This window comes from Cnephaeus nilssonii, assembly GCF_951640355.1.
Source record: "Cnephaeus nilssonii genome assembly, chromosome: 3".
NCBI lineage: Eukaryota > Metazoa > Chordata > Mammalia > Chiroptera > Vespertilionidae > Cnephaeus > Cnephaeus nilssonii.
In genome coordinates, this window is record NC_137074.1 from 54,606,852 (window position 1) to 54,633,273 (window position 26,422).

Genomic DNA, 26,422 nt, shown 5'->3' on the forward strand with positions numbered 1-26,422 from the left:
CTGCCAGCCTGATCACCCCCTAACTCGTTTCCTGCTGGCCTGATCACCCCCTAACTGGTCCCCTGCTGGCCTGGTTCCCCACTAACTGCCCCCCTGCCAGCCTGGTTGCCACCTAACTGCCCCCCTGCTGGTTTCCCCCTAACTGCTTGCTCCCCTGCCAGCCTGATTGCTCCCTAACCACCTCTGCCTTGGCCCCCACCACCATGGCTTTGTCCGGAAGGAAGTTGAAGATGTCTGGTCAACCAGGTCTAATTAGCTTATTACCCTTTTATTAGTATATATAAGTAAAGAAGATTCATGCTATAAACTTGGAATTATAATGATATAAACTATGTATAAAAAAAAAAGGAACTGGGGGAAATATAGATTTCCCCGCTATCTGAAAGCAGAGCTTTCCACTGAAACCTTTTGTACACCGAAATGGTGTAAAATGAAGAATCAATTATCTTAGGAGACATCCTGCTAACAAAGCACAAAATACATAGAGATGACGCCGTGCAGAGCTATGGCAGTTTGGTGCCGGGATGCTGAGGGGTGTTTCTAGGGAAGGAGCTGGTGGGCCACTCTCACTGCTCAGGGTGTGTGCTGCCTCTATAGCAGCTTGCTGCAAAATGCTGAACGCTGCTGGTTTGCTCAGGGGTTAGAGCATCGGCCCACGGACTGAAGGGTCACAGGTTTGATTCCGGTCAAGGCCACATACCTTGGTTGCAGGCTTGATCCCCAGCTCTGAACCGCTGAGTGTCTCTCTCACATCGATGTTTCTCTCTCTGTGTCTCTCCCCCTCCTTTCCACTCTCTCTAAAAATCAATGGAAAAGAAATACCCTCAGGTGAGGATTAACAAATTAATTAATTACTTAAAACGCTGAACACTATTTTTGATTTTCACCTTTTTTTTATAAAAGCAAAAATCCTGTTAGGGTTTCTTTTGGTTCACGAAACAGGTCCTGATGTAGGCCTTTCGTCAAAGTGAAGTGGCATAAAGCGAACTTTTGAAAAGTTGGGGATACCTTATACCAAAATGAAAATGGTTGTGTTAGGTTGGGTGGGATTTGGGGTAACATTTATTGCATTTCCAGGCTTCCTGTCACAGCCTCATATAATGCTTAGAATTTTTTTTAAAGTATGTTTTTAAACAAAGTGAAAATGACCCTCTTTACATTAAACATTACAGAAAGATTCTGCTTGAATTTCAGGAAAGGTTTTCCCTGGAACAATTAAAGTAAACGTATCAGAAACATCTGGCTTGGAAGATGAAAAGTCGATGGCCTATAAAAACTTATATGTGGAAATTATAAAATTCGTAAGTATTTTCCAGCCTTCCTCCCTGTATAACACTGCGTCGCAGAGCATAGGGCTGATACTCAGGTGGTACAGCTGTTCCAGTAGTTGTTCACATAGCGAAATGCACTCTTACTGGTTGGTGAACAGCAGCTGTCCTGAGTCCCTGGTCCCTTCCTCGGCCACTGGGCCCCCCATGGTCCTCGCTCCAGCCGTGCCACACCGGTCGTTACATAAGCTCTTAGAATGTTTTTAAATGAACAGGTAAATATAATGATGTTTTAAAACGCATTATTTCCACAGTATTAAAGAGAAAACCTTTTAAAGATGTTGCTTTTTTTTTCTTCCTACATTCCAATTTGCATACATTTCTGAACTAGTGTGAGTTTTTTAATACCTGGAAGAGGAACTCCACCTGAAGGTGCATCTGGTCCCCTTTCTCCCTATTGTTCAAAAATTGCTCCTTTCCATTGTGGTTATCGTGAGCGACTGCGTCCACGCGAGATCTCCACGCCAGGACCACAGGCGTGGGACCTGGAGGGGCCTGCAGAGGGCATCCAGCCAGTGTTTCTCTCAGTGTAGCAAGACTTTGCCGTAAAAACTAAGGTCTTATTCTATGACAATGTACTTCCATTCGGAATTACATCATTACAAAAGAGTTTTGTTATTATAATAGATAACATATAAAAAAAGATTATCCAAACGACTTTACAGATTGTACAGAGAGAACTAGTGCCCAGGATGGAACAGCTGGCGCCTGGCGCTGCTGGGATAAAACCCCTGGCTGCCCTGGCCCCGGTCATGCCCCCTGTGCCCCATGGGCCAGCTGCCCATGACGTCTCCTCTTATTCTGGATCCACATTCCCATTTGCCAGCTTGGATGAGAGTCAGCACGTCGAAGAAAGCAACGTCAAGGGGCTCCTCCTTCCAGGGAGCCCTGGATTTTCTCGTGTGCCTTTACCGAGCCCTGGCCACTGTGGCCACCAAAAGGCCCCTCCAGCTCCAGAGCCCAGCTTAGGGACTTGGTCTCAGTCAGGTCTTGATGGTCCCAGGGGCATCAGGAAGGGGAGAGAGCGTTCTTATCATTTCCAAGAGGCTGTTAATCCAAAAGGGATGTGCCAGAACTTCCTTGCAACTCCGAGAGATAGGGAAATAGAGACCATTTACTTTCTGCAGGGTCCTCTCAGCAGATTTGGTAGCTGGGGAAGTCCCAGCTCAGACCTTGAGAAATCTCCCAGGATCCATTGTTTTACCCAGCTGGACCCAAATGGATAGTCCCTGATTTGGAGTTGCCCTGTTGCATGCGGGACCTGGCATTGTACATGTAATATTTCTAATTCTCAAAAGAGCCCCCTGGGAGAGAGAATACTGTGCTGCCTATTTTGTGGATTAGGCAGTCAAGGACCGGGAAAGTGAAGTGACCCACTGAAGGTCACCAGGCTAATGAGGGAGAAGGTTGGGATTTGAACCCAGATCTGCCTGACCTCAGACCTGCCTTCTCCTCACTTGCTGGCCCTGCTGTGCAGTGGCGGCCAGGCAGGCCTGATAGCTCCTGCCTTCTTACCCCTGGTGTACTTGCCTTGCAGGCAACTTGAAGACGTGTTCCTTAGGTGAATTGATGCGTGCATGGAGCAGGCATATAGATAAGTCTAATAAATAGGCAAAACTTCACCGTGACTTTAAAAAGACAAACCTAATAAGTTAGTCACCTTAATTTTTAAGAGTATGATCATTGATTTCGCTTTTTTAAGTTTCTAGCTTGTTCTTGGATAACCCTGACTTATATTAAATTCTTACCATTTTACAGCAAACATTACTGAAAGGTGTTAGAGAGCATATCAAGAATAAGTAATTTGCTGCAATGAACCATGTGTATTTATATACAGGAGTTTAGAAATGTATTTATGTTAAAACCTAGATACAGTATCACTTTCCCTGCCTCTGTGTAGTTGTCACTCAATTTGTTCTTCTCTGCCACAGTTCAAAGGTGCATTTACAAATCCGGATTTTGGACAGACGGTGATTCATAAAGTGAGGTAAGGCTGCTATGGACCGGTGGGGTACTTTGGAGGCAGGTGTGCGTTTGCTTGACTTCTCATCTTCTCTTGAGTTCCCTGTGCCGCACTAAGGCCGCCAGTGGGAAGTCACAGGTCAGGAAGAGGTGGTCAGCCTGATGTCACACTGACCTTGGTGTGGATGGGCAGAGTGTAGCCTGGGGACAGCAAGATGCTGTCTGTGATTGGCCATTCAGCAGTTTGCATGCATGGTCCAGGGCATCACCTGGATCCGCTGGTTTGGTTTGACCCCTTGGCCAACACATCACACCTGGTCAATCCCCGGAATGTGCATTCCAGGGGGGCCAGGAAAAGAATGAGTGGCTCATGGTCATCTCTTCCCTCATATGGGGGGAGTGAGGGAGACAACACCCACATCCCACCTGTGGCTACTGAAGAACCAGTTGTGAGCTCTTCCTGCAGTAAAAACAAGCACTTGTTGAGCACATCAATAGGCAGTGACCAGTGTAGAGGGCTATTGAGGGACACAAGGAGGCGAAGGGTTCTCAAGAAGTTAGCGGTTCTATATCAGCCTTCTCGGAAGCACATTCACACACAGGTGCTGCAGCCCGAGGAAAGAATGCTCTAAGATGAATGAAGTTGTGCAGGAAAAGCAGCCCTAATGAGTTCGTATTTTATGGTTTGACTATTGCATCTATCTTTATAAGCTTTGTCACTTTCTTGGTAGAATACCATACAGTGTATATTTATGCATAGAATTCAGAGAAAGCCTCCTGACGTTGGTGAGTTTTGAGCTGATGGTGAATGAGGGGCAAGTGTGATTGGCAGCCAGGAGACCAGCAGGCAGTCTAATGGGAGGCACAGTGCCACGTGGCAAGGGGCAGGCAGCAGGCAGAGAGGCAGGGCCCTGACACAGAGGCTCTGAAGCTGGAAGTTCACAGGGGACAGCTGCTGGAGGGATTCGCTTTGGTTTAGTGGACAACAGGGAGGTCATGCTTTCAGCACGGCTGGATAAGTGAGGTGGGATGGCTTCAGACAAACCTGAATCCTGGTCTTGGTGCTTCCTGGCTGCATGGATGAGCAGTTGTATTAACCTCTCTGCACTTTGGTTACCTCATCTGTATACCTGGGATCACCTGATCGACTTTCCTAAAACCGTGGGAGGAATAAATGAGGTAGCCTTTGAAAGCTCCCGTGCACAAAGTGCCTGGCACATGGGTGATTTCAGCATGTGTTAGCTTCCCTTCCAGCATATGGGGCTCTGCAAGTGTGATGGTGGTCTGGTCCCACAAGCACTTGGGGGGAGGGTTCCCTGAAACCGAACTCCATTTGTTCTTATGGAGTTACTGAAAGGGAGCCAGCAGTGTTCAGAGGCAACCTTTCACCTGTGAGCTCAGGGTCCTGGCCAGGAGCTACCTCCACCACGGGGACTGTGGCCGGGGGAATGCACCCTAGTCTGATTTTAACTTGAAGATGTGTGTTTTGTTTATTTTTAAGTCATCACCCAAGGATATGTGTGTTTTTTTTTTTATTGATCTTAGAGAAGAAGGGGGAGAGAGAGAGAGAGAGAGAGAGAGAGAGAGAGAGAGAGAGAGAGAGAGAGAAACATTGATGTGAGAGAGAAACATCAATTGGTTGCCTCCTGTACAGACCCTGACCAGGGATTGAACCCACAACCTAGTTACGTGCCCTGACTAGGAACTGAACCCATAACCTTTTGGTGCCTGGGACGATGCTCCAACCAAATGGACCACCCAGCCAGGGTGGAAGACATTTCTTGGGCTCCATCCCATGCTCTCTCCTTTGAACCCCCAAGAACTGTATCTATGGTACAAATGTTGGAAATGGAAGGCTCCTCAGAATTTTTCTAACTCTCAAATCTCTCTTTGGACAGAGGCAGGAACTCAGGCTCAGGGAAGCTGTGACGGGTCTTGGGCCGCAGAAGATTGAGACTATTTTGGGTCTAGATCTCAGGTCTCTTAACTCCAAGCCCAGCGCTCTAGTCTTTTGTCCTCTACCTTTTGGTGTCACTTAAGTGCACAGTGGCTCCCATCACTCAGAGTGTAATGTCTTGCCTCCTAAATTGGAGTGTAAGCTCAGATTCTTTGAAGGGATGAAGTACGGATGGCGTTTCTTCCCTAGCCCCATTTTGTTAAATTTATACCATAGATTTCTGGACACTTTTTAACCGATAAAGAATAACTGTATCAAGGAGCCCTTTCCACTCCATCTACATTCCTTGCCAGCTCCAAATCATAAATGAATCCTGGGAGACAAGTTAAAATAAGAATTCTGAAGCCATTTGGGTTTTTTTGGACTCGCTTTTGAGGTCATGGTTTCTAGAAACAGAATTTGGTAACTGTTTTTGGATTATGCTGATTGTTCTGAAGAACCAACATGGCTATCAACCTTTCCTAAGCAGGTTGGCTATGTTTTCGAGCTTCTGTACTTATTCCACAGTCCTAATGGGGTAGAGAGAAAAAAACGCTGAGCAGGAAAAATGTATCCTGAGTTAAAAATACACAGCCAAAGTTCAAGGAAGGGAGTTTTCTTAATGTCCTTTTATTTTTTTCTCAGTGGTTGTATCACTTGATTCCTTTGGGGCAATGAAAGAATTAGAAGTTGGCCCAGCTGTGCTTAGGGATCCAACATGCAGGGCTGATTAGAGAGAGACACCCTTACAAGGTCCTGTCCATAGCGGACACTGCGTATTTGGTGATAGGGTTTGGTATTATATGCTCATGTCTCCCACAGCCCCTGGGAGTGACCCAGACCCTGTCTGATGGATGACTGCTCTCTGGGCGCAGGGAGGGACCCATTCCCCTCTGTCTCTCTCCAAGTCCAGTTAGAGGTTTAACAGCTCAGCAAGAGACTCACTCTTAAGTTTCTACAGACAGTGACAAGTTACTATTTCAGATGTTACTTGTCCTACTTCTGGTTAGTTCCAGGCTCCTAGATTCTAAAAACGATTGTCCACAATTTGTCCAAGGATCCTCCAGTGGGATATTGCGTTAGCCATAGGTTTCCTCTGAACACACATTGAGCAGAGAACTCTGGGCCTATAAATTGCTATCCTATGGCAACCCCAGGCCTCCTTATTAGGCCCCTAATTATGGTTGTATCTGTGCATCAGGATTGGAACTGGGAGACTTGGGAGGATAGGAAGCTCAAAGACCAATTTGTTGACGCTTGTGTTCAGTTCCTCAAGTGACGAATTCATTTCATTTTTAGAATACCTGCTTCGGCAAGATCTGAAATGCGTGCTGGTAACAAGCTTGTTGATGTAACAGTAGTAAACCTTTTTGCAGAAAACGCAAATGAAAATGAGACAACCATATCTACTGCTATTGATAAAGCAGTTGCAAACAACCGTAATACCTTTTCAGACTATACTAGTAAGTATGAAATAATTTTATTCAAAGCTTACCTAAACACCTACCTACCTTTTTGTAAACTTTCCCATTATATGTAAGAAGGGGGCAAGAGGAATTGGATAACTGAATCTACAGATCTCCAAGAATGGGCTTTTTACAAGTCCTTTCTTACTCCCTTTCTTCTCTCACTTGCTTTCTACTCCTTTCTAACTCTCTCTCAACTCCTCAAACTGACCAGTTTGTTTCTCTTTTCGGAAAGTAGTCTTGGACAAATAGTCTCTGGACAGGGAAAGAGGAAGCAAGGTGAAACAAGAGGACTTTATCCCAAGTTATAGCTTTCCAAGCGATTAGAGAGATTTTACCTCTACTGCTTGCCCTTTAGGCGGATACACAAACTCATAGCCTTGCTGTAACAATTCACTTTTGCTGTGTTACAAACCACCCCAAAACTTAGTGGCCTATTTATTTACTGCAATGCCATCATTCTGTGGGTCAGAACTTGGACTGGGCCCAGCCGGGCAGTTCTGCTGATCTAGGCCAGGCGTGGCTGATCTCTGCTGGGCTCACTTAAGCAATTGCTGTTAGTGCTGGGTGGGTCAGCTGGGGGCTGACTGACCTAAGGTGGTTCAGCGGGATGGTTTGTCTCTGCTCCACATAGTCTCTCATCCTTCAGCAGGCTAGGCCTAAAGAGTTTCAAAGGCAGCGAGAGAGTAAGTTTCAATGCATAGGTATTTCTCAGATTTCTGCTTATCTGTCGTGATGGCCAAAGCAATTCACATGACCAAGAGCAGTGTGTCAGGCCCTAGCAAAGGGCATGGGTCCAGAAAGGCATGAGCAAATTGACCCTATTACAGCAGTCATCAGAAGTTCCCCATCTCAGAGATACCAGCCATGGTGGAAGCGGGGTGCAGCTGATTCTCAGTCCTGGCTGCCAAGTCCAAAGGCGTCTGCCGAGGCACAGTTGGTTTGTCTGCAGCATTTGACACGGGTCCTTTCCTGTCCTGAGGTCCTCTTCTCCCTGCGCCCCTCCCCCCAATCATACTCATGATTCCCTTCCTGCCTCCCTCGTCCTTTTCTTCCATGTTTCTAAAACTCTTTAGTCTCTTAAAATGTTTACTTTTTAATGATTGTAACCTCCTTGACCTACGGTCCCAAACTTCTCTTTCTGAAAATATAAATAAGTCCTGTTCATTTATAGCTTTCCAGCACCTCTTCTCTTTCCTCAAGATTCCACAAAGACCCTCACTATTCTCTCAGGACCTGGAGTGTAAATGCTCTATGAAAAGACATTTAAATTCTACCAGAAGGGATGGGCGCTCCTCCTACTGTTCGCTCTCCTTGGGCTGCAGTCCCGCCAGCAATGTCCATTCAACTCTTTCCATCTAAGTGTCATTTTCGGGCAGGGAGACTGGAGAAAATAGTTGGGGAGCCATTCTGTTTGTCTTATGTTATCCATCAACATAACACCAAGCAGGCCTGGCCTCTCCTTGAGCCCCTATAGCATGGAAAACACACGCATATGTACACACACACACACACACACACACACACACACACACACACGCCTCCATTCGTTTACCCATTTTCCCACTTCATCCCTTTGCTCTTTGTTACTGGATGTTGTTGTTGTTTTGGGTTTGGCTTATTGAGCTCTTTGGGGGCTCTAGCCTTCCTCTCACACTGGTAATATTCTGTCTTTGGTTTTGGGACCTTCTTTCCATGTTTTTTATGTCCCATTTGATAGCTTCCTGTGCAAACCATGCCAGTTTCTATTCCCTGACCCTCTCCCACATTTTTTTTTTACAGCTCATTTAGCAACTGCACAGTTAGAATTACATCTTCAGAGCTTCTAACATTCTCGAGTTGGATTCGTCTTCCAGAGTCTCGTGCCACAGAGTTATACCTTTTCCCTTCTGAACATTCCAATTCTTACTCTGTCAAAGTCATACTCCTCTCTCTGGCTATCACTTAGTTCTTGTATTCCAAGGGACCCATCACTACTACCTGCCCATCGATTTCTCCTTGGGCCAGAATTTGGTGCAGAGTAGCAATTCATGCAGTCGCAACCCCTACTCCCTGGGAGATGAAATTGTCAGCAAGGCAAGATGAACCTTAGCATACACTCTGCTTTTGGCTAGATGAGACTTCTAGCAAGTGCGAGGAAGCCGAGGGGCCCCATCAGCATGGAGACTGACCATTCAGAGTGGTTGCCAGCTGAAAATAACGAGTGCATTCTTCAAGATAAAGTTGGGGTCCCCTGTGTAATTCTCTCGTTTGAGATCTCCTCTGTAACCGCCTTGGCTTGAGGCCCTGGGACACTTGAAACCATTTGACCTCGGCTTGAGAATTACTCTCTCTTGACAACTCCTCTCAACATCTCTCCACTCTGAGGCCAGGCATGCGCTCTTACACACATTAACAAATTACCAAAGGATGCCAGTTAGACGTGGCCACAGCAGCCTGCACGCCCAGCAAAGGGAAGTGAGAGGCTCGGAACTTTTAGGGGGAAACACCTTTTTCTGCTTCCCGCTTCTGCTGCAAAGACGGTGTCTGCCTTCGGTGTCAAAAGTTGTAGGATCTTTTTCTCTAGACCAGGCGTCCTCAAACTACGGCCCGCGGGCCACATGCGGGTGTTTTTGCCGTTTTGTTTTTTTACTTCAAAATAAGATATGTGCAGTGTGCATAGGAATTTGTTCATAGTTTTTTTTAAACGATAGTCCGGCCCTCCAACGGTCTGAGGGACAGTGAACTGGGCCCCTGTTTAAAAAGTTTGAGGACCCTGCTCTAGACTTTTAATCGGAGGCATTTTTAAATAGCATGAAGGAAGGTTTGTGACAGGTCTGGGATGTTTAGAAGAGAGTAGCCACATAACTGTTCTACCTCCTCTTCTCTCCTCCTAGTCTAATCTCAGGTTTATCTTTTTATTCCAAATGCCTTCCAATCTGCTTCTAGAGTAACGTTCTTTTTAAAAAATATATATATATTATTGGTTTTTTACAGAGAGGAAGGGAGAGGGATAGAGAGTTAGAAATGTCGATGAGAAAGAAACATCGATGAGAGAGAAACATCGATGAGAGAGAAACATTGATCAGCTGCCTCCTGCACACCCTCTACTGGGGATGTGCCCGCAACCAAGGTACATGCCCTTGACCAGAATCGAACCTGGGACCCTTCAGTCTGCAGGCCGATGCTCTATCCACTGAGCCAAACCGGTTAGGGCTAGAGTAACATTCTTTTCAAATTTATTTTTCAGCTACAGTTGACATACAATATTATATTAGTTTCAAGTGTACAGCATAGTGATTAGACATTTATATGCCTTACAAAGCGGTCGCCCTGATAAGTCTAGTACCCATCTACCACCATACAGTTATTACAGTATTATTGACTATGTTCCCTGTGCTGTGCTGTACATCCCTGTGACTATTTTTATAACTGGCGATTTGCACTTCTTAACACTTCTTAATCCCTTTGTCTTTTTCACCCACTCCCTCATTCTCCCTCCCATCTGGTAATCATCAATTTGTTCTCTGTATCTATGAGCTTGTTTCTGTTTGTTTGTTTTGTTTTTTAGATTCCACATATACATGAAATTATATGGTATTTCTCTTTCTCTTTCTGATTTATCTCACTTGGCAAAATATCTGCTAGGTCCATCCATGTGGTCACATATGGCAAGATTTCATTCTTTTTATGGCTGAGTGATATTCCACTGTGTATATGTATATCACCTCTTTATCCATTCTAGACTAACATCCTTCAAAGATTGCTTTTTCATGCATGCTCCTGCTCAGAATCTACCAATGGATTCCCAGGCTTATGGGATAAAAGTCTCATCCTTAGCCTGGCATTCAAACCCTGCTACACCTGTGAATGAACAAAAGAATGATGATTTGTTGAGACTCCGACAGTGGGCGTGCACTTACGTTAGCTCACTCAGTTCTCACAACAATCATGTGAAGTAAGAATTACTCGCCCCATCTTATAGATTGAGGGAACTTGGACCCTCCAAAAATCAAATGATTGAACAGAGAGAGCCCATAGCCAAGAGCCCAAATGGCACAGCCAAGAATTTTCCATTTTTTTACCCTTTACCACACTGCCCTTCCCCTACCCACATACAACACCACTACTCCTAAACAAGAATTCTTTGCTTCTGCTCATGCCTTGTTTTCTCTACTTAGAAAGACTTTGCCTCTCCTCTGACTGTTCAAATCTTCCCTATCTTTCAAGGCAGCCCAATTCCCATCTCCTCCATGATGTTACCTTTAGCAACTTGAGCCCCTAACGTCCCATTGTACTTAAAGTCTGAATTATGAGTTGCTTGAAACAACTCTCTATGGGTTCAAACGTGTCATTCTACAAAGATGGGACCCAAAAGTTATATAGCTACTGTGTCCCTTGTGGAACCAGCATCGAGCGAGGGACAGAAGGTATCTTGAACTGGAACATAATTGCACTGCTTTCGATGGAATTAATTTGAATTGAATAATGTAAGGAAATTATCATGGAAGAGAGGATTGGGGAGTCGGGTTTTAGAATCCCAGATTTTCATTTGTTAAATCCCAAAACTTATTAAAAGACAGTTATAACAACACATATATTTTGGAATTACCTGTGCCCCTCAGCGCAAGATCGGTGTGATTTCTATGGTTGTGAGAATGCGCAAGATGACTGCAGGGACGTCTTACAGTGCAAGTGCAAACCGGGACTGTCAAGGCCCAACCCACAGACGGCTTTGTGTCTTGGTAAGTGTTCCACCTGCTTCTAAATGTTCTGCACAGCGCCTGCCCTCTCTCCTGTCACATTTGCAAAACACAGACTTTACTGCTCACGTGTCGAGGTGCTGAGGGCTGTGACATTTGGCTCCAGACACATGTCCGAAGTGGGGGCTTGGCCAAGAGCTGGTGCGGCGGCCCGTGGGCAGCTTCTCGGGGCACACTGTGTGCACAGCCCAGGAGCACCTCATTTTGCCTAGAAAAAGAAATGTGAAAAAATTGTATTCCGTGACGTATTACTTTGGGGTTAAAGAGGTTGGTTCTGAAGATGACCCCGAATTCACTCTGTTTTGAAGCTTTGTGTCCTGATAACTGCAATGCAGAGCTCAACATGCAGTGCCTGGTGCGGAGCGGTGGGAGCCCTGACTGCGTGTGCCTGCCGGGCTACCAGAAGGATGCCCAGGGGAGCTGCCAAGCGTAAGAGAAACCATTCCCTTTTTATCTTGCCATGGCTGGAGCTGATGTATGGGGTAAAGGATAAGGATAGAGCTTGCAACATGGCTTAGGGTCAGGAAGCTGGTATCCTGGCGTAAGTTCTCACAACAATCATGTGAAGTAAGAATTACTAGCCCCATTTTATAGATTGAAGTCTAGAGCATCATCATCGTCATCAGTAGTTTCTGAGCACGTCTATGTGCTGGGAGCCACCCTAGGGATACCTCTCATACAATAGCACCGTCAGAAATATGCCATTCCCCCATTTGCAGGTGAGGAAACTGAAGCTCAGAGGATATCCATCCTTTTCTTCAGCTCACGGGGGAGCAAATACATGCAGAGACCCATGGCCTCCCAGCCCGAGGGGGTCCCACGATGCTCCATGCCTCTGGGGTTCTGCTCCCCTGGGATAGCTGAATATTCCCAGAGATCAGGGGACGGAGTATTCTGTCAGTAGAAAATGAGACTGCCTGGGATTATGTGACCCCCCCTAAACCTTCTAGAGCTCCATGGAAGATGCTCACCGGGAGAATGGGACTATAGGGAAGGAGAGAGAAACAGGAGAAAGAACAAGGGAGGGGAGGATGAGAGAACAGTGGAAAGGAAGACGTGGGGCAGGGTGGGAACTCTGACACGCTCTTTACCATGGTTTCCTGTCATGTATTGTATCTTAGGTGTCCATTTGGCTACAGTGGAGTCAACTGTGAAGACGGTGAGTATAAAAGTCTTGCTTTGTTGTTAAGCACCTGAAAAACAAACATTAATCCCATTCAGAATTCAGCCCGGCCACCCAAAGCCTCTGGCTCCGTCATAGAGAGGGAGGGACCTGCCTGCAGCGTGTCCTCTGGGTGGTGCCAGCCCATCCCGCCCGCAGGTCACAGGCAGCAGCCCCTCTGCTGTAGGAAGTCACAGAACTCGGCCCAAGAGGTGGGCAGGCACCTCTGGACAAGTTCCCAGTCAGCCAAGGGCATCCTAACGTCCTCTCCATTTCCTACAGTAGCTTAACGATGCATTTTTCTGCTACTAGAAAGGACAAAAGACCAGTGTATTCCAAACGTGCTTGTGGTTGTGGGAGAGAACTAGACACCAGACATTTCAATACTGAAATATTTTTCAGAGCTACTTAGTAGTTTGGGATCTGTTGTTGCAAATTCAATGGCTTCATTTCCTCCCACCCCTCACACCCACCAGGTTGGGACAGTACTAACTTTACTAGAATATTTTAAATTATTTTATATTTAACATTTTACAAAATGATCCAAGATGAGGGAAATATTACGTTTGGCCTCCAGCCAGCTCCAAAGTTAGTGATGAGAAATGCGCTCAGTTTCTACATATTTGCTGGCAGAACTGGATATACTAAGTCATTTCTTCCTTCTGGGCTTTCAGCGTCCACACCTATACAATGAGAAGGTCAGGCTGGGTGACCTTGGAGGTGTAATGGTCTACGGCCCCATGAACCCAGGCGGAGGCATACATGACCGTCACGTTGCAGAGAGAGAAAGGGTCCAGGGCAGCACTATCTAATAGAAACATAATGTGAGCATCATATTTAACTTAAAATTGTAAAATTCTAAGTACATTTTTAAAAGTAAAGAGAAATGGATTTTAATGACATTTTATTTCACTCCACATATCAAAGATGTTATCACTTCAACATGTAATCAACATAAGAATTATTCACGGGATATTTCACAGTGTTTTTCAAATGTGTTTGAAATCCACTGGGCATGTTACACTTACCGGCCATCTCATAGCCATATTGCAAGTGCTCAGCTAGACAACAGATCTGGAGAGGGAGGATGGTGGTAATGAACCTGTTGACTCTCCCCTCACCCATTCTACCAAGCCATTGCCTATCTCCTCTATGAGGGACAACTTAACTCCAACCTACTGGGTCCCCCCAGCTTATCATCCAGGTCAGGTGTGGTGGGCAGCCAAAGGCAGCAGAGCTCAGGAGGGAGTGTGGTCCTCGGTTGAGATCCCATCCCCCACAAAGCCCATGGCCTCCATGGCCGCCTTCGCGTTTCTGGTCTTTTATCTGGCAAGGCTGCCTCTTCTGATTGAGTTCTGCAGATACGGTTGGGGTTTGGAGGTGGGGGGAGAGGTGAGGGACCCATCCAAGCTGGCCCCAGAGGGGTCCGAGCTGAGAGCCTGATTGGGTGAGCCCCTGGAGACCACGCACCTGTGCAGGAGACAGACAGTGGGGGTTTGCTTGTAGGATACTGCTCCTACTCTTCTCTTTTCCCTTCCAGAATTTCAGCTGATTCTCACTATCGTGGGCACCGTTGCTGGCATCCTCATTCTTGGCATGGTGATTGCACTTATCTTCCTGAGGTATGGAATGGAAGGGTCCCTGTCCTGGGGCACAGCGCCACCGGCATTACACTCTGGTTTGCAAAACACACGCAGCCTTTCCCAGGCAAGAGAAGGGACGTGGGCGAGGCTTCTCTAAAACCATGGAATGTTTTTTCATACCTTCTGATTACATAAGCGCTACATGATCATTGCAGGAAGTCTGGAAAATAGAGAAGGGCCTAAAGGAGCAGAATAAAACCACCCCAAAACCCACCACTCTGAGGCAACTAACATTTTGGCATATACCCTTCTGGGTTTTTCTCTATCTTTTGAAAGGATATTATATACATACTAGAGGCCCGATGCACGAAATTCATGCAAGGGGCTCAGCCCTCGCAGCCCTGGCTTCATCTGGAAGGTTGTCTGGAAGGACATCCGGAAGGTCTTTCAGCTGTCCAGTTTAATTAGCATATTACACTTTTATTATTATGTAATTTTGTGTCCTTTGTGTTTAAAAAAGTATTTGTTGAAGTTATTTTTGCTTAACACTGTAATGTGGCATAGCAGCCATTTCCTTGTGTCATAAAAACTCTTTGTGAACAGTATTTAACTCCATTGATGTTGTCAAATGTCATTTCCATGAAGTCAGTCCCCGGCCAGGACTTTGCTGCAGAGGATGGAAAATAGCCTCAACTGGAGCCCCTGGGTTTTAAGTAGAAACGTTTTCTCTCAGCTAGAGGCCTTAAGTGCTCTTAAGAACTTAAGTAGGGCCCATTCGTTTATTCAACAAGTAGTTAGATACCCTAAAGTTCCCTTCATTAGCAGGGAGAGAGAATGCTATTAACCATTCCATTCTTGTTTGGTTGGTTTTTGTTTTTTTGGTTAATCCTCACCTGAGGGTATTTTTTTTTTCCATTGATTTTTAGAGAGAGCGGAAGGGAGAGGGAGAGACAGAGAAACATGTTGTGAGAGAGACACATCGATTGGTTGTCTTCTGCTTCACCCCAACCAGAGCCAGGGAACCTGCAACCAACATACATGCCCTTGACTGGAATCAAACCTGGGACCCTTCAGTCTGAGAGCTGACGCTCTAGCCACTGAGCCAAACCGGCAAGGGCCATCCCGTCCATCCTAAATGTGCCAAGTGGTGAGCCACTTAAACAGGAAACAATCTACTTTTTAAAAAGAACATTTAGCTCATACCTTACATTTTGGCAAAATATATTTGCACTCTTACGTGTGAGGATACGTAGATTCGTAGGTTCCTAGAATATTTTGTTTCTGCCCTTTTTAAAAATTTCACTTTGATATTACCTCTTCCCTCTTCCCCAGAGACAATTATAAGGACAAAAAGCTGGGAACTGGGACTGGATCCGTCCCTTTTCCAGGGAGACGGCCGGAACATTCCCATCACGGCCCATGGCTGCCTCCTCCTTGCTTAAGAGAAGACCAGCTCTCTGTGCTGGGCCTCCAGGGCCCGCTGGGGCTGCTGTGGAACCTTGTGGCCCGGTACAGCCATGCCCCCTTCTTCCTGTTTGCTCTTCACTCAGCCTGATTCCTGGTTCTTGGGAACACACCCCAGGGGGTACTTCTTGGCCATTTGGAAGGAAAGAAAGTCTCTCCTCAGGCCCCTGAGACAGGAGTTGTCAGAGGGCAGGAGCTCTATGGTGGGCTGGGCTGGCCATTAGGGTCCAGAGTGAGTGGGTCTTCCCTTACGACATTCTCAGTGATGGAGGAAGAGTGACTGTCACCCTGGAAGGGCCCTGTGGGCATCATGGATGCAGCTGTCCCCAAATCCTACTCCTATCGTCTAGGGCCGTGGTCGGCAAACTGCGGCTCGCGATCCACATGCGGCTCGCGAGCCACAATTGGCCGCTCTGTTGACTAATAAGTTTGCAGACCACTGGACTAGACTAAATGTTACCGTGTAGTTGGAAGCTGTGAGGATTAGACAATTGTGTGCAAAGAGGTAAAGGGTAGTATATGACAGTGGTCGGCAAACTCATTAGTCAACAGAGCGGCAAACCACGGCTCGCGAGCCGCATCTGGCTCGCAAGCCGCGGTTTGCCGACCACTGGTCTAGGGCACTGCAGGGGCAGCCAGACCTGGGTTCAAAGCCTTGCCCTTCCTGTTTACTAAAAAAATAGAGGATTAAGGAACAGAAGGAAGAATAGGGCCCGAGGAACAGAAGGAAGAATAGGGTCACGATCAGGATGAATTGGGGTAGATGCCTCCTTCACTTGCAAGAACTTCACTTGGCTTGAAATGCTTATCCCCGAGAGGCCAATACGGAAAGGTAGTGAGACCTGTATACCTTGAACTTGTTTCCTTCACTGAGGTGCTTCTATAGACATAGACTTTGCTTGAATGGAAAAATGTATCACAAACCATCTTTTCTCTTTGACTTCTATTGTTATTTCCATAAATAATTCAAAAGCACACTTAAGAATGCTAACATTAGTGAAATCTACATGGCCTGGTGGAATTAGATGGTAATGTCGAATCCGTGTTAGCCCTCTGGTTTTAATGGTTACACGAAGCTTATGAGGAGACAGTCCTCAGACTTACTACCGACTCTACACTGAAATATTATAGGTAATAGGACATCAGGTCTTCGACTTATGCCTAAATGGTTCAGAAATGTTAACAAGTGGGGAATCTGGGCGCTGATGTATGAGAACTCTGCAATTTTTTTGGCAATTCACATGTAAATTTTAAAATATTTGCAAATTTTAAAACGTTTTTTAAAAAGAGTATTGGCATTAACATTTGCTTTCAGGAACTTTCTGCTATTGTCAGATCCTAATTCCCGTTACTAATTACAGATCAAAGAAGAATAAGGGTATTGAAGAACAGAACCTGATTGAGAACGACTTTCAGAGTCTGAGACTGTCGACAACAGGCTTCAGCAATCTCGGAGCAGAAGGGAGCATCTTCCCTAAAGTCCGAGCCACCTTCAAGGACAGCCCCGCGCAGAATCCCTACTCGCAGAATCCCTATTCACAGAGAAACATGCCCCGCCCCGACTATTAGGTGAGTCAGTGGGCTTGGTTTGGCTTTCCTGAGTGCAAGGCCCCAGGGCAGAGTAGGGACTTGGCTATTGTATGTTCACCAAGCTCTGGCTGCCTCAAGGGCCTTTTTTTTTTTTTTTTAATCAAGCTCTCTGTCATTGTAAATAGCCACCATTTGGTCCCTAACACTGACCATCTTTGTGACTTTAGCTACATCACTTAATTCCTTGGCCAACTATTTCCTTAATAATAATAATAATAATAATAGTAATAATAATAATAATGAGAAGAAGAAGAAGAAAAAGCTTAATTTAGATTCCCTTAAGGTCCCTTGAAATTACAAGTTTCTATGGTTACGACCCCTGTGGTTTTGTGGGGGTTGTTACAATTCCCAGGCTGTTTAAGGACCCAGGACATAGGCCAGGCCTGAGGAGGACTGTTGGAGGTAAACATGGTTCTGTGGATCCTTTCCAGTCAGACCATGTGCCCCCCCACCCACCCACCCGCAACCTGACTTCAAGGCAACCTGATCACCTTCAGTGCATGGGACCAGCTCAACCAACTGAGCTGATCACTTTCTAAAGAGAAGAGAGAAGGCAAGTTCGGCTGGTGGTCCTGTATTTCCCATGGAAGGGCTGTCAAGGAGAATGAATGGCTTGTACTCATTGGATTTGTAGCTGGTGTTGCTCAGTGTAATTGATCCAAAGCAAATGCTGAAAGGAGGAAGCCTGTAAGAGGCGACTCTCATGGAGAGAATGACCAAGGGGCTGAGGTGGACAGAGGAGAGATGGTGAAGGAGGAGGACACGGCGGGGGAGGGGGGGGGCAGAGAAGAGCCAGGAAAATGAAGGCAAGGAAAGAAATTATTTTTTTCTTTTTGCTAAAAAGGAAAGAAAAGGGGAGCAAGGGAAAGAAGAAAGGGTGAGGGTGAGGCATACCCAGAGGAGTAGAAAAATAGAGGATTAAGGAGGAGGGTCCAGAGGGGGCTGGAGGTGGCTGAGGTGGGCGGGCATAGGCTCCGAGGTCTCGTGGGGACGTTTCACCTCTGCAGGCTGCCCAGGTGAGCACACTGCCCTTTGAGGATCTGAACATGTTGGGAAAACGTGGATTTTTATTTTGAAATCCTACGGTTTATGTTGTGCATAAACTTTCCTTATCAAGGAAATCTAAGTGATTAATGTGAGTACAAAGGGATGACTTGCACAAGAGGCACCACGTTGGGTCAGACACGGGCTAGCCAGCAATAGCCACAGACGGATGTCCTTGGGGAGTGCCTGTAGGCCCCACCTGAAGTGAACCCAAAACACCAAACTCATTAGGAACCTCCTTTCCTCCTTATCAGTGGAGACCTCACTTTAAGTAAAACCTCTAAAGAGAGCCCTTTAGTGGTAGAATAAGTGTGGGGTTTAGAGTCAGCCAGACCTGGGTTCAAAGCCTTGCCCTTCCTGTTTACTAGCTCTGTGATCTCAGACAAGTGATTTGTTTTCTCATCTATGAAATGGACAAAACGCATCCTAGCTCATAGGACAAAGATCTAACACAGGGACAGGTTCTAATTTTAAAAACAGTATTCAAAGAATGTTCATCAAAATAATGTTAATAATTTATGCATCTAAATGTTCTCATGTTTCTGTTGGGACACTGCTTTTCTAAGAGTTTTCCTTTTCCTTCTTCCTTTCTCTCTTTTTGTCCAGGACGGTAAAACATTTGGAACCATCCAGGGCCCTTAACTCAGTGTCTGAGCGTTTACTTTGACCAAGAGACTGATGGAGCAGTGAGTAGCAGTGAAGACCTGGCCTGGTATTGTTCTTCCATCTGACATCCAGCCTCTCTGAGTGGACGTCGGGAATGTTTGCAGTGACGACAGCTTGTTTGCTATCTAAGTCCCTATGAAATTAAAGGCACTCAGATGCTATTAGCACTTGTAAGACAGTTGATTTTCTCCAAGCAGTACAATGGTTAGGGTTTTTGTTGTTTGGTGTATATATATATTTTTTTCCTGGTGGACAACAATAACCATTTCTAATCTAGAGGAGAGTTCCCAAGATTGTTTCCTCCTGGGGAAATGTTGCTCTTGAGTTGATCGCCTGCAGATGAGTGACCCACTTCTGGGGGGTGCTCACACAGCAGCTGTGGGGGTGCCGGGGCGTTGGCAGAGACACCACCTCTAAGGTTCTTCTATCCCATTGCATTGCTCTTGAATTGCCGGTGCCTGTGACATGGCCTCACACCAGGAAGACAGAAAGCAGACATGTCTCGGATGTTTGGGAGGAGTGATGGAATCCAGGACCTTTTTGTGAATTGGAAGGCTTGGACTAGCAGTGTCCACCGCGGGGTGCATTTTAGAGTTTTGGAAATGCCAGTAGGTGAGAGAGGCAGGGAGGAAAGTCATGACCAGGAGCAGGAGGGACAGCGGCAGAAGGCAGCTGGACTGGGAGATGAGTGAGGACAAGGTGCCCGGGTCGCCTTGGTCCTCAGATTCCCTTCGTCGGTGAGCAAATGGGCACTTCCTCTAATGCATCCCTTACCCAAGGCCCAGAGCCCAGGGGAAGGTGTGAAGACAAAAACCCCAGCGGCGAGAGCTTGAAGTCGCGTTGGAATTGCAGACATGCTGTCTGGCTGGTGGTGGGAGAGGGAGCTTGTGCTCTGGATCCAGATGTCCAGCCTTGTGATGCAGGTTCCAGAGGCCCTTCACTGAGGCCTCCGCCTTCCCTGGCGGCAGAGGCCTAGCTGTGGCCACCACACACCCAAGAAGCCACCTCCCGCACGGCCTTTCTTTAATGTCCGTAGTGTCCTTATGTATGTCTAATGTCTGGTCCCCTTGCAAGTTATTTTTATTTGTTGTTACTATTATTTGGTGCTGACTGTTCATGTGAAAGGTAACAAATAAAGTGTCTTTGGTAGATGGCGTCCCTCTTCGTGTCCCTTGTGTTCGGAGCTTCCGGTGCTGCACACGCCGCAGGAAGTCTCACTTTCGGTAGCAACCATGACACATGGCATGCTAGACTGACACCTGCTGTCCTCCTCAGGGGCGGTGGGATGACCCAAGGCATTTTTAAACAGAGAGTAGATGTTTTCAGCTGCTTCCGGGTGCACATCCCACTGCCCTCCCATTAGGAAACAGCCAAGCCCCTCCGGTGGGAATGATTGGAGCCTCAGCTCCCAGGGGCGGGCTTTGGTTAGCCTGAGCCAATCAGCAGAACCCCATCCCCCCTTGCTACAGTGACTGACTGAAGAGTGAGTTACCTGGCCTAACCGGATGCAATTAGAATGAAGCCCAGACTCTGGCAGGAGGCTTGGAGGAAGAGAAACGCTTTCTTCTGGAGAAGGGGCTGGAGGAGGTGAAGCCTCGAACTGCTCCAGTTTTGCTGAGCTGACAAAGAGGAAGACAGAGCTGAGAAGACCGCGGGAATATGAAGCCGGAGTATACAATCAGGCCATACCTAGGGCCCCTGGGTTCGACTGTTAGGCCAGGTTGAGAACAGGCGTACCTCGAGGATGTCGTGGGTTCGGTTCCAAACCACTGCAATAAAGCAAGTTGTAACCTTTTTTGCTGGTGAAGGGTCTTGCTTTCAATTTGTAAAAAAATGCAACATCTGTGAAGTGTAATATAGCAAAGGGAACTAAAACGAGGTAAGTCTATTTGGCCTTGTTCACAATTCCTGCTTCACAGTTTCTGAAACTCGGAATTTCCTAGGTGTTGAGAGTGGGGGGGGGGGAAAAGTGTCTTTTGTTATGTTAATGAGGTGACTTTTGGAAAGCACTCACTTAAGGAACCAATGGAACCAACCATGTGATTGGAGGGTTGGAACTTTCAGTCCCACCCCTAAATCAACCACCAATGGCCAGTGATTTAATCAATCATGACTAGGTAACTGAAGCCTCCATAAAAACCCACGAGGCTGGGGTTTGGAGAGGGGTGGGGTGGGGTGGGGGGAGTGATGAACAGTAAAGATTGAGGGAGTGTACCACACCTAGAGGGCATGCGTCTGCCCCTTCCCATATACCTGGCCCTTTGCATCTCTTCCATCTGGCTGTTCCTGGGCTCTATCCTTTAACAAACCAGTGATCTAGTAAGTAATGTTTCTCTAAATTCTGTGAGCTGTTCTAGCAAATCAACTGAACCCAAGGAGGGGTGGTAGGAACCTCTGATTTACAGCCAGTTGGTCAGGAGTACAGATGACAACCTGGACTTGTGGTTAGCATTCTGAGTTGGAGGGGGTCGTTGGAACCTCCAGTCTGTGGCCAGTAGGTCAGAGCACAGTGTGCAGCTGGTGGCTGAAGTGGGTGGAGGTGGGGAGCGGGGCAGTCTTGCAGGCCTGAATCCTTACCCTGTGGAATCTGGTGGATAGTGTCGGAACTGAGTTGAATTCTTGGACACCCTGCTGGTTTCTGAGAACTGCTTGTTGGTGTGGGGGAACACCATGGTAGATTTGGGCCTCGAACCCAGTTTACTTAATAAATCTCCAGGTTTTTGTGTGTGGTTTTTTGGGGGTTTTGCTTGTTTGTTTGTTTGTTTGTTTTTAAGTGCAGGGACCTCTCTGACCTTGAGAAAGGCATCCTGGGATCACAGGCCTAACACAGGGCAGGAGCATATACATGCCATTCTGCTGATCTCTGCATTAGACAGAAAGTTCTTTGAGGTCAGCAAGGGGTGAAACCAACTGGGGAAGGGCCACGGCCCTGACAGCCACTGGTCTCAGCACACATTGGAGTCACCTGAGGAGATTTAAAAATCCCTGATGCCGGGGCCCCGGGTCCCATGCCAGAGCACTTCACTGGTGTAGGGCAGGCATGAGCGTCCTGATTTTTAAGCTCCCCAGGTGATTCAAGGTGATTCAAATGTGCAGCAGCGTTTGAGACTCACTGCTTTAGATCTCCGCCAAGCCCCAGGTCACATCATTTCCCATTCCTTCCCCTCGAGAGTCTAGAAACCAGAAGCCCATTATGCAAGAAGCTTCCGTGTGCTCAACATCCTCACGGAGGAGGAGGTTAGGCGTAAAGGGTAGGCTTCCACACCAAAACAGCTTGAAACAAATCTTTGGCGAATTTTGCGCCTGAACCACCATCGCCCCTCTTACTTCTTCCTACCCCTTGGGCTAATTCTGAGGCCGGTAGGTGGCGCTGTCTCCTATGGCTTACAGGAAGCCCAACTCCCTGAAAGACAACTCTTAAAGGGCTTGTTTGAAATCGTTAGCTTTTAATCCACCAATTCAAATAATTTTCCCTTGACTTCTTCTTTGTCTCTTCATTCCTCGCTCTCGTGCCAGGGAAACATGAATGTTACTCAGCTCATTCTTATTGCAGTGTTGGCCTTATTTTTACTGGATCATTGGAGATCATACATTGTTCCTTTTTTTTGGCCCTATAATATCTTACATAGTATTGAAGTAGTGTTAATGTCATATTAATGGTGCATAAAATTTGGAATAATTGTTTATATAATCAATGTTTTATTTAAGGGTGATTTTTTCAAAATAAAAAAAGGAGATCAATTTTCACTGAAATCCATTTTTTAGTATAAAAACAAAGTACCACTAGTGGGAGGTCTGTCTCTCATCAGCTTTTAGGAGGTGAGCAAGGTCTGGCTGAACTTTTTTAGAAAATGAGTTTGGGAGAGCTCAGGGGCACAGTATGGGGTTTTCCCAATCTCCAGGCTGTGAAATTGTTCTTTTATTTAAAGACAGAAACAAAGCCTCATAATTCCTGCAGGCCCAGTAACATCTTTTCTGAGCCCACAATCATGACGTGTGGTCCAATAAAAGAATTCTCTCCTGCTTTCAGAAGAGAGCCACTTTGAAAAACAATGATGATAATAGTTAATATATTGTGGAGTGCTTAATGTATGCCAGGCACGATTCTTAGTTCTTTGCATATGTTAACCCCTTTAATTCTCACGATAATCACAAAGTAGGTACCATTATGAATTCTGTTCAGCAGTTGGGGAAGTAGAAGCAAGAAACACCCAAAGTCACATATGTGGTAAGAAGCACAGCTAGGGTTTGAACCCAGGCAGTCCAACTCCAGAGCCTAGCTCTGTCATTTAATGCCAAAAAGTTGGCATGACGGGTATTTCAATGGTCAGTAGGGACAATGAGACCTATATTGGAAACTGAGAGGTTCCTATATTTTACAAGGCCTGGTACCTGATGAAAATAGAACTTCCTGGTTCTTAGGTTAAAAGGCCTTTATTACCAAAAATGAAAAATTCTGTCTAAATTTATGCAATTATGAAATCGTTCAAATTTCAGAAAATAGTCTCTCCATTTAAAGTAATTCATTTAAATCCATATGCAAAATGCCTGCTGCTTTTTAAAAATATATATATAGCCGAGGCCGGTTTGGCTCAGTGGATAGAGCGTCTGCCTGCGGACTTAAGGGTCCCGGGTTCGGTTCCGGTCAAGGGCATGTACCTTGGTTGCGGGCACATCCCCAGTAGGGGGTGTGCAAGAGGCAGCTGATCGATGTTTCTCTCTCATCGATGTTTCTAACTCTCTATCCCTCTCTTTCTCTCTGTAAAAAATCAATAAAATATATTTTAAAAATATATATATATTTTTTATTGATTTCAGAGAGGAGAGGAAGGGAAAGGAAGAGAGAGATAGAAGCATCAATGATGAGAGAGAATCATTGATTGGCTGCATCCTACACGCCCCCTACTGGGGATTGAGCCTGCAACCCGGGCATATGCCTTTGACCGGAATCGAATCCCGGACCCTTCAGTCCGAAGGCCGTCGCTCTATCCACTGACCCAAACTGGCGAGGGCGGCCTACTGCTTATTATTACCCCAGGTGTGGCTTCTGTCTTTGTTTGAGGGGCCCTCCAGCTTCTCTCTCCATTCTCAACCAGCTGTGGTGTCCTGCCCTTATGTGGTATTAGAGAACTCTTTTTTTAATTTAATGATTTAAAAAAAATGTTTCTATTACAGTTGATATTTAATATTATTTTATATTAATTTCAGCTGTACAGAATAGTGGTTAGACAATTATATAATTTACAAAGCGATACCCCAATAATTCAAGTACCCACCATGGCACTATACAATTCAGGATGGGGCAAAAGTAGGTTTACAGTTGTTTGTATGGAAAATAATACAATAATTAATAAATGATAATACAAAAATAAACTTTGTGTTTCATGTACTCACAGCTGTAAGCCTACTTCCTCCCGCCCTGTAGTATTGATTATATTCCCTACGCTGTACTATACATCCCCATGACTATTTTGTAACTACCAATTTGGACTTCTTACCTTCAACCTTTTCACTCAGTCCCCCAAACTCTCCTCCCCTCTGGCAACCATCAGTTTGTTCTCTGCATCTATGAGTCTGTTTCTGTTTTGTTTGTTCATTTATTATGTTCTTTAGATTCCACATATAAGTGAAATCATAAGGTATTTGTCTTTCTCTGTCTGACTTATTTCACTTAGCATAATACTCTCTAAGTCCATTCATGCTGTGACAAATGCTAAGATTTCAGTCTTTTTATGACTGAGTAATATTTCACTGCATATATGTATCACTGCTTTTTTAACAACTCATCTATTGATTGGCACTTGGGTTGCTTCCATATTTTGGCTATTGTAAATAATGCTGCAATGAATATAGGGGTGCATATATTCTTTTGAATTAGAGTTTTGGGTTTCTTTGGATATATACCCAGAAGTGGCATTGCTGAGTCACAGGGCAGTTCTATTTTTAATATTTTGAGGAACCTCCATACTGTTTTCCAAAGTGACTACACCAGTCTGCATTCCCATCAACAGTGCACGAGGGTTCTCTTTTCTCCACATCCTCACCAACACTTGTTGTTTGTAGATTTATTGATGACTAGAGGCCCCGTTCACGAATTCATGCATGGGTGGGGTCTCTCGGGGTGGCCTGTGGGGAATCGGGCCGAAACCAGTACTCCAACGCAGCCTGCCGCTCCTGCCTGCCACTCCCGCCTGCCACTCCTGCTCATCCCGGCCCCGCTGCGCCTGCCGCAGGCTCGCGCCCAGTCAGTCCCAATTGGGAGAGGCTCGCGCAGCCACAGCAGTGCTTGCCAGTCATGAGCCCTGCATCTGGTGCCTGTCCTGAGGCGGGTGGAGGGGACCAGGATGTGATCGGCCCTCCAGGCGGGTGGTGGGATGCCCTTGCCAGCCCGGGATCCGGGTCCGTCTCTTTAACATTTGTGCTGGTTGTCGGGAGCCACCTGGCGGGCTCTTTTATATCGTTTCTGCCTTGTGGAAAGTCTAGGGAGGGGAAGTGGCCGTGGTGGCCGAGGCGGACTTCCAGGAGGCCGGCAGTGCTGGTGGAATCCAGTTGGCGGCACCAGTCCGTCGGTGCCTGGCTCGTTCTCTGGAGATTGGACCTGCTGGACTACCAAGGGAGGGAGTGGCTGCTGCCAGGCTGGTGGGCTGCTGGGACTGTTGGTCAGCTTAGTGGTGCTCCTGCTGTGGCAGCGCACTGACCACCAGGGGTCAGCTCCTGAGCTGAGCATCTGCCCCCTGGTGGTCAGTGCATGTCATAGCTACTGGTCGTTCCAATGGTCATTCTGCCGTTGGGTCTATTTGCATATTAGGCTTTCATTATATAGGACTAGAGGCTCAATGCATGAAAATCGTGCAAGAGTAGACCTTCCTTCCCCTGGCTGCCAGCACCGGCCTCTCTCTGGCACCCGGGACCCGGGCTTCCCTTGCAGCCCCAGCTTTGTTGGAAGGTCATCTGGAAGGACGTCTGAACAGTCGTTCCACTGTTTGGCCGTTTGGTCAATTTGCATATTATGCTTTTATTATTATAGACTAGGGGCCTGGTGTACAAAATTTGTGCACGGGGGGTTCCCTCAGCCCAGCCTGCACCCTCTCCAATAGGGGAACCCTTGGGGGATGTCCGACTGCCGGTTGGACATCCCTCTTGCAATCTGGGACTGCTGGCTTCTAACTGCTCGCCTGCCTGCCTGATCACCCCTAACTACCTCTGCCTGCCTGCCTGATTGTCCCTAACTTCCCTCCCCTCAGCCAGATCTCTCCCCCAACTGCCTCTGCCTGCCTGATCACCCCTAACTGCCCTCCCCTGCTGACCTGATCTCACCTCCAATGGCCCTCCCCTGCCGGCCTGATGTCGCCCCTAACTGCCCTCTCCTGCCGACCTGATCTTGCCCGCAACTGCCCTCCCCTGCTGACCTGATCTCGCCCCCAACTGCCCTCCCCTGCTGGCCTGATTACCCCTAACTGCCTCTGCCTCAGCCCCCAC

At 46.6% G+C, this 26,422-nt stretch overlaps 1 protein-coding gene across 1 annotated transcript in view; it reads left to right on the forward strand.

Annotated features, from left to right (window-relative positions):
* MUC13 (mucin 13, cell surface associated) overlaps positions 1 to 19,949 on the forward strand; it is a 28,795-nt gene extending 8,846 nt beyond the window's left edge. Inside the window, exons 4-12 of the mRNA XM_079766306.1 lie at positions 1,195 to 1,301; positions 3,260 to 3,315; positions 6,526 to 6,689; positions 11,297 to 11,416; positions 11,743 to 11,863; positions 12,556 to 12,593; positions 14,137 to 14,218; positions 17,005 to 17,212; positions 18,884 to 19,949. Of these exons, the coding sequence (XP_079622432.1) occupies positions 1,195 to 1,301; positions 3,260 to 3,315; positions 6,526 to 6,689; positions 11,297 to 11,416; positions 11,743 to 11,863; positions 12,556 to 12,593; positions 14,137 to 14,218; positions 17,005 to 17,212 (896 nt within the window). The 3' untranslated portion in view covers positions 18,884 to 19,949. The remainder of the gene's footprint in view (positions 1 to 1,194; positions 1,302 to 3,259; positions 3,316 to 6,525; positions 6,690 to 11,296; positions 11,417 to 11,742; positions 11,864 to 12,555; positions 12,594 to 14,136; positions 14,219 to 17,004; positions 17,213 to 18,883) is intronic.
* Positions 19,950 to 26,422: the final 6,473 nt, after the last annotated feature.